This window comes from Limanda limanda, chromosome 3 (genome assembly GCF_963576545.1).
Source record: "Limanda limanda chromosome 3, fLimLim1.1, whole genome shotgun sequence".
Taxonomy (NCBI): Eukaryota; Metazoa; Chordata; class Actinopteri; order Pleuronectiformes; family Pleuronectidae; genus Limanda; species Limanda limanda.
The window spans coordinates 29,503,652-29,516,963 of record NC_083638.1 but is presented as its reverse complement, the minus strand read 5'-3'; the positions used below and the strand labels follow the sequence as shown (position 1 = coordinate 29,516,963).

Here is a 13,312-nt window from a genome sequence, read left to right as displayed (position 1 = left end):
TTGAGATAAAATCCTTTGACAAGCATTTAACTGGTGGTTCAAAGGGATTCTTCCCTGGGGTGTGTTCCTACCTTTTGTTTTGTTCATAGTCTAGAGTCTGGGCGATAAAGATAGTGCCCACTTCTGGCTCCACATCAAATACCCCTCCTGTGTTCCCAGAAGTGATCTGGTAGCGCAGTTTAGCGTTTCCACCTGTAGATCAATAGAAGATGGTGGTGAATGAGGAAGGAAAGTTAGTGTAAATGAAGCTTACATCTTGGCGAAGTAGAGTGCAGCAATTTTTGTTAAAGCTGTGCTGGAAGGAAAAGTCAGGATTTGATCTATTCGTGCCATCAAGAGCTTTCATGAAAACCTGATACCACCTGATTTGGAAGTCCCTATCTATCCCTATCTCCCCTATCACCTGCTGTGGCTGTTGGAAGCAGATATGGAGTATTTGGTGTGATCTGATTGGTATAAGTCTTTCAACAACCGATAATCTCTGCCCTTACATTGGTGGTTACTGCAACTGCATTAGAGAAGCACCATCATTGCATGAAATATATGAAGCACAGTCAGACATTTCAGCAACAAGACATCAAGTGTGTAGCAACTGTACCTTTGTTGTTTTGTTGTGTCACACAAATGGACTTACAGCTCATCTGTAAGATTTTAGGACATTCTTGATTAAAACTTGATGGTTTCACTGCAGCTTTTGTACAGAAATTCAATTGAGGTTTCAAAACTATTATTTGTCTAAACCACATCTTTGTTTGAATGGCATTTTTTAAGACTTAAAAAATGGAAAGGAAAAATGGTGATGAGGGTTATATCAAAAATGTCAAAGCCAAATGTCAAATCTCCTGCAGCTAAGGCAGGTGCTGAAAATTAATTCCATTCAAAAGAAAATAAATTCTGCCTTTTTAGCGATCAAAAGCTGATTACAATGACATTTCATATTGGGGGGAGGGGGGGGGGTATAAGCAGGATTCAAAGCCAGAACACTCGAGCAAAGTAATATCTTTAAAGTTCACATATATTCAAGGACTTCAAAACGAAAAAGAGAGAAATGGGGAAAAGACTATATTTATTTCAATCCTGCGCAAAATGTCCTCCCCAAATGTAAACAGAAATATGTCTTCACTGATGCGGGTGGGGGTAAGCTTGTGTGATAAGTACTATATTTATTGTCAATGCCGTTATGTTTTAACTTCCCGTGTCAGACATTTGAAAGCAACGACTAAGGCTATAACATATGAGGGCTGAAAATTGGTTCATAGAGGGAATTGTGTGATGAAAGCCATTCACAGTGGGTACCTGCCATGGCCTGTGTACTGAAGCTGGTCAACACTGCCTTTCTAGCTGTTTCTGACAGTGTGTATGAGTTTAGTTTTCCATAGTTTCATTACCATACTTGGCTAGGAGGGGCAGCACATAGCTCGCTTTTGAATTTAAGTAGAATAGTATCAGCTTTAACTTATAATGTTGATTTAGCTTTAGTGCCTTTCTCCACGGTGCCATAACTTAGTGAACTTACTAGCACGGGTGTGACAACAGAAAGCAATCCAGTGATTTTGATATTTAATTTTAAATCAATTCAATGCAATTTCATTCAATTCAATTTGTTTTTTTCTAATTGGTGCAAAAACATTACATATAATATCTCAAGGCAGAGTGAGGTCAAGACCTTTGAACAGAAAATAAGAAATAGGTTCCACCGTGACCAAGACTTTCACATAGCGATCACTTGTTATGGTGTAATATGTGGTCCAGAATCAACTTAAACAAGGCTCTACTGGTTTTGACAAAAGCCTGTACAATTTCAAAGTGTTAAAACATAAAAGAAATCCAGTAATCAATTATTTAACAAGTAATATTCAATTGGTGAAAGCAATTTAAAATCCTATTCCTGTGAAGTACACCCCCCCCTCCACTCTCCATATTTCCATGCTCTGTGTCCCTTCCTCGCGTAATAATCTCTTTACTTGCTCTGAGAAGTGGTTTTAATAAAGTCTATTAAATGCTGATCAACACGACGTTCCCTCTCAATACAATAACTAATGAAACCAAGGTCTGCATCTCAATCACCATTGCATCCACCACCCCTCATGTTATTATGAAAGAGAGAGAGAAACCTCTGAAGATGAGATGAGATTCACAGCTTATTAGTAAGATGAAAATCAAGGAAGGAGAGAGGACAATGCTTTTATCCAGATCGTTTTGTACCCTCTCTGTTGGCGTTTTAAATTAGACATTAGGGATATATGCAATTGCATCTCTTGTTTTTTTCGCTCACTGTTAGTTGATTGTTTTTTTTTCTTGCTGTCTCCATCGCTTAAGTATTTAGAAAACTGCTGAGACCCAAAGGACAAAAGAAACAGCACTGGGAGTAAAACAATCCTTAAAAGAAACAAACAAATTGAGAGAAAATTAATGTTTTTCCCCAAGTGTGCCAATTTCAAAACTCTGTTTATCTTTTGAGGTGCTGCACGTACACACACACACACACACACACACACACACACACACACACACACACACACACACACACACACACACACACACAGACACGCTCTTCAGAGGACATTGTGATTACTTGTCCTAATTACTTTTTAGCTTTGAAAAAAATGAAAAGAAAACTTAACATGAAAACATCAATCAAAAATTTGGTTGTGTAATTTACATATGCCTCATAGGTAAGAAGATTAAAAAGCGTCCGTAGAGCCAACACAAACACTGCCAGTTACTTGTATTGATTCATAAACTGATTCATAGCAGCTACCAATAAAACAAACAGCAGACAACTCTTGAATGATTTCTTCCAACATTCCATTCACATTTACACTAACAACCTTATATTCATTTTTTTAATCGATGGCATTGTAAGAAATAACTAGTAAACATTCCCTTTACACTGAATATTTAATGATGCTGGTGATACTGGTGTTGACAGCTCACGGTTGTTGGTTGTCGAAATAACGCAAGGCGCTGTCGGAGTTTTCCAGGTGTAGAGCAATCAGGAATACAGAGTGTCAAAACAAGCAGCAGAAATAGTTGTCACTGTAAATAGAGCAACACAGAAAGGCCGACTTCCACCTGCTGTCTTCGCAGAGAGACACAGAAACCAGAGCTGGCCAAAGCAACTCGTGTCAGATGGAGTAAAAGCTACTTACACCAGACTGGAATCATTGGTCCGGTGGAGAAAAAGAGGCAATAGTGGCATATAACCTGAATAACATCTTGAGACAATGCTTTAAGGGCTGCCTTAACATTACAAATCACAATGAAAAGGTATTTGAGAAGCATTGCTTTAGAGGAATAGACGTTTCTGAGTGAGATGCAATGCACACCTAATGGACAGAAAAAGTCCTGAAATGAATGAGTGTATGACAAGGGGACTTTGCAATGCAGCAGTGTATGTGTGCTTCCTACAAATTCACCTCTGTGTATTTTAGACCACAATGATGGGCCGTATGTCAAGTGTTTGTTAATGGGAAAGCCATCTCTATAGAAATACCTTTGAATTGTAAAGGAAGTGATCTGCACGATGATATATCGAAGATCGATGAGAAGATTGACTGAAATTATGAAATGTATTAATTCCAAAGCAGGCCTTGTTAATCTTTGGTTTCTGAGAAAAAAATTATGCTTCAAATTATGCTTCTATCTTTAGATGTATGCAATGATATTACACAGCTTGTGACGATCAGTTAGTCATTCATCATATCTATATAAAACTGTATAAGTAAATTTGCTATGTGATATGCAAATTACTGGCAGAAGATAAAAATCACATCTCTTATCTACTGCTTTTGCTTTTCTACTTACTTAAACATGTGTGCAGCCCACACTAAGAACAATCTGAGTGCTTGATTTTAAAGAATCTGTGCTAATAACCTTTCTTTGGTATCAAGCAGGTGCTAATAACCTTTCTCTGGAATCAAGCAGGTGCTAATAACCTTTCTCTGGACTCAAGCAGGCTTTTTACACATACACTCACACACCTACGTAAGAAGTGTCTTCCTGTGATCTCATGTGAGTGTGTATCCAATGAGGATAGCAAAAGCGAAATGTGAACTGCACAGCAGGCCTCTGCACTCTTCTTTGATAAATGCTGGATAATATGAGTTTTTCCTTTTCCTCTACCCTCTCCTATTCATCTTTACACACACAACCGACTCCCTCTTCTCAGAACAATTTTTCTTATTCAGTATATCTAAGAAAACTCGATCCACTTCACAATGGACACACCCCCGCTGTAGCCCTGCATGTGTGTGTGAGTGTGTGTGGGTGTGGGTGTGTGTGTGTGTGAGTGTGCGTGTGCGTGTGTGCCTGTGTGTGTGATAAAGCACACTGTGTTAAGAGAGGCACTTGTGTGTCAATACTTCTTCAATACTTAGTTTTGCCAATCAGGAGGTGAGTGCGATGTGAGCTGAAATGTTAAATGATTCCTCTCTAGACAGAAAATGAGACTTTTCGAAGTCAGAATATTGACCAGCTCTGACTTTCAAACTGAATCCTCAAAAACTTATGGGCAGAATTTAGGTTTTGCTTAATACAAATACACAGTAAATACATGTATGGTTTGAACAGTAATGTCAGCTTTAGCTGTGGGTACACTACCCACACCGAAATTCACATTGAAGAAAGGAACCATTTTCCCAACTGAAAAGATGACACGCATAAAATGGGCCCCAGACTTGAATCATTGAATCCAACTGAAAGGTACCAGCCTGAACTAAAGGTGCAGTTGTTAAAGGACAGTGGACATTCACCAGCGCCTCGTTGGTGAGAGGTTTATCTTACACTCACATGTTGAGTTGCTGGAATGTCTGATTCAAATCTACTCAGATTTCCTTCAAATTATTCATGTTTTTTCATGAGAGAAAGGTTTTATTAAAAAAAAAAAAAGGATCATCACTAGAACTGTACTTTGCTCTGGTACTCAATATATGAAAACAAAAAACACGAAAAAAGCAAATGAGGAGGGGAGTGTCTGGCTGAAACTGTGACAAAAACGACACAACAGCAACAATGATGGGTCTTGGAAGTTATTGCAAGCTTCTCTGGTTTGAGTCTCCGTCTTCTCACACTCAACAATGCTTGAGTTCCAGGCGGCATTGTGGATGCAGCCCAAACATCCCCAGTTAAACAGGCTGGCTTTGTAATGTTTCTTTGTAAATGCATCTCAAATCAGCGGGAGCGTGACTGGTGAACAAAAGAACGTTTTTCTGCCTTTTCATCTGTACTAGTTATGTAATGGATCGGCAAAAAAAAACTCTCTTTGCATTCAAAGGCTACAAACAGCTTAAGGCAACTTTCAATGTGGAATGTTTTCCTGTGTGTTACTTAATGCTTGAGTTCACATAGTGAATCAATCAATACTTCTTAAATGTCAAGATGAGATTTATTTTTATTGGCTCTCTTGCATTTTACATTTACACCTGATTGAATCTTAAAGAACCTACATTAATTTCATCTGAATAATGCAACTTTTAATATTCTATTTGTGCACTTGGAGAAAAGTCAAGTGTGTTACAGTGTGCTTATAATCAAACACTCTGAGAGAAGGAAGGAAGTAGGCATGCCCACTGACACTGACGCTGCTTTGAGAATGTTACACAGGTGCCTATCCAACTCCAACAAGCCTGAATGGACTTCTCAAACACCTTTGACACAGTTCATCACCACCACAAAAGCTGAGTGAAATAGACAGCAACCTAGGTGGGATCCTCTGGGTCCTTTCATTTCTGACAGGGAGACACCAAGTGGTCAGAATCAATGATCAGCTTGCCTCTACTCAAACCGTCTCCAGTGGAGCCCCACAGGGTTCTGTAATCTCACCTGCGCTCCCAACGCTGTTCTCTGACTACTGCAGGAGCTCAGACCCAGAAATAACCCACATCAAATACTTTTCGTGGATACCACTGTGAACTCTGAAGAATAGTTAAAAGCTGAGATGGATGCATTCTCAAAGAGGTGAAGGTAAGATTTACCATCTCTCTTGGCTTTGATGAAACCCCTAAAAACTAAATTCTCTCCTCCCCAAAATTACCTTTATTGCCTTGAAATGGCTTGGATGTAACTTCACATTATTGCCTCAATTAGTATTGGCAGGCCTATGAATATGCTAATATTGCTTTGTGCCAACATCTGTCAGACTCATTAATGACTAGCTTGGGATTTGACTTTTTTATTACTGTTTATATTAACATTTGTAAGCACGCTTCATCATATAATCTTAAACTGTTTTTATCTGTCTGCAGATGTACTTGTTTGTTGTCTGTTGTTTGTGCTTAATTTGTCACTTTCACCAAAACGGTCCTCCTGGACATATGAAGTTGTTTTGAACTCTGTTTTGAATTCAACAGAAACTCTATTTAAAAGACCCTCTCCTCCCACACGTCCAAAAATCCATAAAATGAAAACTTAGAGATTTAGTAATCCAAAAAATGATTTCTAAATTCACAAAACATGGTACCATTATGCGACAATCTCGTTATGATGTTTCTAACCTGAACAATGTGTCTAAACTCTGTATGATGTCTGAATATAGATCCATCAGCCTGCCCTGCTGAAGAGGAAACATGTTATGTTGACCCTCATTCAGCTTTATCTTGATTGGTATGCCCATTACAGTAACTTACATTGAGTAACTGATTTGAATTGCTTTCATCTACCAGCCCCCCCTTCTCTCCCCTTACCAACCTCCTGTCTCTCCTCCATTCCCCCCTGCTCGCCTTGACTGGTCAAGTTGTGGAGAGTTGTTCTGCCACAGTCTGGTTCGGCCAGAGGTTTCTGCCTATTGAAGGGGGGGATTTGGGCTCCATACTTGAGTTTGCTCATCGTGGGAGCTGTTTCTGTAAGTTCTCGACTTTACTAAGTAAAGTGCTTTGAGATAATGTATGTTGTGATTTGTTGCTATTCAGATAGAGTTTAACTGAAATGATTTCAATCGGTTTTGTTGTTGTTAATTATAGAGATCTTTGGTTGGAGTGTTACCTTGTTTGGAGTTGCCTATGATAAGGAAATCTACAGTGCTCCAAAAATGACATCTTTATTCCTCAAGGTAATAATCATGAGCTGACGTGATGACAGCTGAGTCTCCACATGCACCACATCGGACATAAATCTTTACATTTGAGTAAGTTCTCAAATGCTAATGTGTTTTCTTAATAAGTGCTTTCTTAAAGACAGCTAGACAGGAAAAGTCAAGTAGTTAAGACCAATTTTATATGAATACAACCTGAGCTCACAATAAATTGTCCTAAATGTCTGGTTTTAAAAGCACTAGCAGTCAGAAATCATTAAACAAAGACAAATTATCACTTAAAAAATATTGCCACTTTACCACTGACATGAGGTGAGAAAAACATCGAAAAACACCAGTCACATCAGACAATTCCAAGGACGTGTTTCGGCTGCAACCTGCGTTTCCAGGGGTGCAGGTTGTCAACAGTGACAAATGTTTGACTAAAGTAAAAAAAGAATGTTTAGATGTCCAAACCGGTGAAGGTGCAGTTCAACACTTGAAAACCTATTTCTTTGCCTTACATCCAAAGGTTATATTAAATGGCTTCTTCTACAGTGACTGATTCACACTCACATATTGCTTCATAGTGAAAACCATTCTTTCCTTCAGAGTAAAAAGGGGGTGGCAAAAAGGCAGTGAAGTGAAAAGTAAAATGTTCCTTGGGTGAGGAAAAATAGAAGCACTTCAACAATGTGCTTGAGCAATGTGTTATATACATTATATATTTCTTTATAGGACACATATATAGATAGATATATATACAGTATATATAACACCTACCTTCGTCCCCATCATTGGCACTGACAGTGAGGATGGCAAAGCCAATGTCAGCATCCTCATCCACATCAATTTCATAGGTTGTCTGCGCAAAGACTGGTTTGTTATCGTTCACGTCACTGATAAAAACACGAACATACGCCGTGTCTGAAAGAGAGAGAAAAAGAGAGACACAATCATAAACATGTGGTCGTTCTTATTCTGTCAATGTGAACATGAACATCTGTCTCTCTCTCTCTTTGGATAGCAACACACGCACACACACACACACGTTTCCTCATGCATGCAGAGAACAACAAAAAGACAAAATAACCCTTTTTTCCCCTATCTACAACTTTTCAATTACATCCATCATCAGGCTTCTGTCTATTTAAGCATTACATCCAGCTGTTTCTTCTTTTCTTCAGGATCTAACCGCTGGCTGAAGCGGGGAACAAAGCACCCTGAGGGCATCAGCGTAAGTCTCTGTAGTTGAGCAACCAAACACACTACGCTCCCTTTGATATTGCTATCAAAACGAGCATAATTTGCAATACACGCTTTAGATGAGATAAATAATTTAAGACCGGCCGAAGGAGATTGTTTACAGTTCATAGCTCACATAGGAAACTAACGCCGGGTGAATAAAAAAAAAAAGCCGCAGATGCCAGAGCTTTGCCCGTGTTCACAATGTGTCAGATAGAGAGAGAGGAAGGTAGAGAAGGGTGGAGAAAGCACACCGACAGTGAATGAGCAGATGTACCAGCCAGCCATCTCCTCATCCTCCCACTCATCTGCTAATGCTGTCTGTTCATTAATGGCTTAACACTTCTGCTTTCATTGAAAAGACGTGTAAAATATACCAACCCCACCCCATACATTAGCCTCCTCTGAGAATAGTGTTTATCATGTTGTACTGAGGCCGCATGACGACATTATGCTGCAATATTGGTCAGTGTGTGTTTAAATGGTCAGATGGAATTTTTCCTAATTAAGAAGCTTCAGCATTGAGCCATTTTTTTCACATAACCAATGTGAAATGCATGTGAGTACTTTCCTTTCTTGTCGTAAGAGAAGTGCTGAGAGCTGGGAGCCCTGCTGTACATGTATATTTGCATACATCATTTTCAACAAAGTCAAATTCAACATGGTCAAATGCTTTTTCTTAATCCACTTAAAAAAGCAAGTCCCCAACGTTATAGTGTCATAAGCGTCTGAGTTGTGGACATTTTCTCATCTCTGTGGAGGAAATGATCTCCTAAACAAGCAAAGCTCACAGTCCATGAAACTCACAAGCAGTCTTTGAAAGAAAATTAAAAAGGAAAAGTACACCAAAAAACATCGGGGCTTCTATCCTTAACATTCTGAAGCGTTGTCATTGAAGTCAAATGAGAAGTCTTTCTCTGTATAAAAATACACAATAAATAAATTAATTTAAGTGGCAATACACAACTACCAATAATTAAAAGTGGTTTTCCCATTGACACTAATAACTAAAATAATCAAATTCCATTCTCAACAACTCCTTAATCATTATATAATATTGTAAGTTTACTTGTTTTAAAAAAGACCATCGCATGTAAACATGTACTTTTTTATACTATCAAAATACAATAATTCGTAGTGTTAGCAACAGGCTACCAGCCTGGCTACTGTCCAAAGCAAGACCAAAAAACCTAGGAGACATCTCGATCTTGATGTGCTGACCAAAGCAGAGTATATAACCCCCAACTGTAAGAAGGGTTATTCTCTGTCACTATATTTAACAGCCTTCTCTGTGTTTCCGTTATTCAGGGTGTTCACGAGAGCGTGCTCTATGCTGTCTCTTTACTTGCACCCATCTGATAATCCACTTCCTCTGGGTCAGTCTCGGTTGTTCAGTTAAGGGTTCAATTATTGTCCCAGTGGGACCACAGTTGTCTCTATCCAGTGAATGCCTATCTGAGGTTCAATCTTGTTTTACCTCGTTTTTGTATCACCCTCATCATCACTGTCTTTGCATTCTCTGATAATGGGGCTTTTTTTTCTTCTCATTGTTACTCAGACTGCTCCACAGTCCCCTACTTTGTTAACCTGAAAACAGCTACTGATAGTTACCAGCACAAACAAAAGCACACTCTATGTGTTGGTTGTGCGCTAGCAGGTGCACTTCCTTTGTGCCATAAATCCAGCCTTAATTTTAACACAAGAATGTGTCTGCGTTGGCAGAGCGAAAATTATGAATATGGTGAAAGCAAGTAAAATAAAATATAAACAGAAGAGCAATGGTTCTTATTATGTCTGTTAAGTTCCTTCACAGGTTGAACGTGATTGTCCACATTGAAGGACACAAGCTTGTTATGAAGTTGTCAAGTATGAAAAAAATAAATGTCAAAGTAGTATTCAATACAGCCACATCAAATGAACCAATGGCTCAAATAGTAATTACAATGAGAAGCACCCTAGAGGTAAGGCCATTGTGTTCCCAGAGTTTAAAACAGCGAAGGCAGACAAATCAGTGTCTATCTTTTTTGTAGTACCAATGTTACTCTCATTTATTGGCATGCTGTAACAAATCAGTTTGTTTATCGACTTTTAAGGTGATCAGTCATTCAAGATATAATTAATTATAGGTTCAAGAGATTGATGCTTGAAATTTGCTCATGCCACACTGAAATGATCTTGACTTTGACAACTGCAATTACATGCAAATGTATGTGTGTGTGTTTTGATGTGTGCATCTGCATTTTCTATCATTTACCACCAGTCATCGGCCCTTATTCATTCCTCCCGGATAAATAAAAATAATATACCTTGAGTGAGGGTCTGTTAATAATCTATGATCATATTTATTATAAAAAAGATCCTGGTCTGTCTTGCTGCTTCTTCAACACCTCTCCATCCACCCATCTGCCCAAACAGCTGTTTGTTCTTCATGTCTCTATTTTACCATTGGAGCATGCATGCATTTCGTCTGGCAGCAAATGAGAGAGAAATGGAAAGTAGAGGAAGAGAGGGAGCAGACTGAGAAAAGAAGACGGCTGATGGTCCTCAAGTATGAAGAGAAGAACAGATGTGGGACAGAGACAGAAAGAGGAAAACTGCCTTCACTAAACATTTGGAGTCTTAAATCAAGTCTACAGAGCAGCTGTGTGCAGCTCTCTCCTCCTTTGTGTTCATCCTCTTTTTCGCTCATATAACAGCAAACACATTTAGCACATAAACTGTTACAACCTCAATAGCAACTGAATTCTACTCAATGCTGCAAGCACATTACTTAGTAATCACATGAATCTGGCCTTTACTTGAAACTTGACGATTCCTTTAATTGTATAATGAAATTAATGTTTGAAAACTGTAAAAACCTGTGTGTACAGCTTTTTTTTAAACAATTGGAGTAAATGTCAAGATTCTGCCCATTTGAGAGACTTTTGATTTGTCTTGGATTTGCTTGGGACTTTTTGTTTTGAATTGATTGACATTTTTGAAATTGTACTGAATTGTTTGTAATGTCTGAAAGGTTTTTGATTTGTTTGCATTTTGAAAAAGTGTTTCTCTGTGCACACTTTTGATCAGTTATGGACTTAGAATTTATTGGTTCCAGGAAAATCCTTGTGTTCACTTATTCAGATTTTCTTTCCTTCAGTGCAGATGCATTAGAAGCAGCTAAATTATATTCATTGAAATTGCTAAGAATGCTGAATATTCAATTTGTAACTAATGTGATGTGCAGTGTCAATACTAAGAAGTGCAAAAAAGTTACAAATACACGTACTCGCAATAAATCTAAATATACAATAATTTCCCGCTGAGCCCACTTACTGACTTGTAATGCCTTACTGTCAAAGGATATCAAGTTTGCAATAAATCTCTTTATCAGATACAGTGACAGGTCAGCGGTGAAGCAGTGAGCCCCGAGCTTACAGAGCAGGACTAAACTCACTGCAGTCTCAAACTAGATGTAGCATTTGCATGAGAATGGTTTGTGTGGAGCTTCATGGCATAGTCTGTGTGGCTGTGCAGAAGCCACAGCGTTAACTACGTTTGATACCAGGGGTAAAGCATCCTGTGATTTGACTCAACTGGGAGTGGAATGGGTTCGCTGGGTTTGTTATAACTATGGACATTGTCATCGTGGCAGGGAGGATCAGGGGCTTATCCAGTACTAAGAATGACACAAGGAAACGGTTGCATCTTTCTCCTCCACTCAGCTATAACATGACCCAAACATTTGCCTTAGCTTTCTTCTAGGGCTGTGTCACACATTGTTTTCTCCTTTCTGCAACCCCACTGCAATGTATCCGTTCTTGGATGGGCACAACTTTGGGAATGACGAACATGGTTCACAATCCACCAGGAGAACTGGATGTGAGGGTGACCTACACAGCACACACTCTACCCTCTCACATTACCAGCCACCAGCACATCAGCAGAGCGCTCTTTTACCTGTCTGAAAAGGATAAAAAAAAAAGCTCATCTGAGGGACTTGTGTGAATGGGACAGACTTGTCAACCATGGTCAAATATCCACTGTTGTGGGGGACCTAAAAGCCATGGGGAGCCAGAATCAGATGAAGGACAGGATAACGGCCTTCGAGCAGCGAGACTTTGAGTAAGTCTGAAACTCCTTGTTTATTTTCCTGGCTTGCCTGGGTTTAGTATGTGCCCATGGTGGTTGTTTAGACACAGAAAATAAGCACTGTGGCCATCACCCATAAGGTTACCATTACCTGTTCTCTGCTCTGGTTAAGTTACCTGCACAAATTATATTGTGGTTTAGCAGAATGTAATGTTCTGCTGCTGGGTTGAGGTCATGATGTAGAATGAAGATTTTGCCTGGTTTTAAATGATAAGGAAGTATGTGTGAAGAGTGTATTTGATCAATGTTGCCTCTTGATCTTGCATTTCGTTGGGGGGGAGGGGCTACATAAATTAATAAGGAAATTAATTTATGAATGTGTGTGTGTATGTGGAGAGAGAGAGAGAGAGAGAGAGAGAGAGAGAGAGAGAGAGAGAGAGAGAGAGAGAGAGAGAGAGAGAGAGAGAGAGAGAGAGAGAGAGAGAGAGAGAGAGAGAGAGAGAGAGAGAGAGAGAGAGAGAGCATGTAGCTGTTAATGCATAAACACCAATTTCAGCTGGAAATGGTGTTGCACGTCTTGGTTAGACTGGTTACGCCGGGTTTACACCGGGCGCTGAAGCGACGCGTGAGCGTCGCGTAAGCGCAGCGCACTAGCGCGCCGGCGCTGGGCTGAACACACAGGACGCTGAAGCCTCGCGTAAGCGCCGCGTAGATCCCTAGTGCGCAGGCGCCAGGCTGGTCACAACAAACACGCTTTTCTCCGCGGCGGTCATCCTGCGATTCCTCTCCGTGATAACAGATGCAGCTGATATTTGTCATTAACTGCAACGGCGTCCCAGCATTTGTCCTTTTTAATGTTGTCTTTATATAACATGTGCCGAGGATCATACACCTCACTGTACTTCTCCATATCAATTATTAATTTAATGTCATCCTTCTTCAAGAACTTCTCCGCTGTTTGCTCCGTTCAATGTCAGGTGTCGAGGG

At 39.6% G+C, this 13,312-nt stretch overlaps 1 protein-coding gene across 1 annotated transcript in view; it reads right to left on the bottom strand.

Moving 5' to 3' along the window:
• Positions 1 to 13,312, bottom strand: part of si:ch211-186j3.6 (neural-cadherin) — a 295,947-nt gene that overhangs the window by 130,303 nt on the left and 152,332 nt on the right. The window contains exons 16-17 of the mRNA XM_061068864.1: positions 7,793 to 7,936; positions 72 to 192 (exon numbers count right to left, since the gene is read on the bottom strand). Coding sequence (XP_060924847.1) covers positions 72 to 192; positions 7,793 to 7,936 — 265 coding nt within the window. The remainder of the gene's footprint in view (positions 1 to 71; positions 193 to 7,792; positions 7,937 to 13,312) is intronic.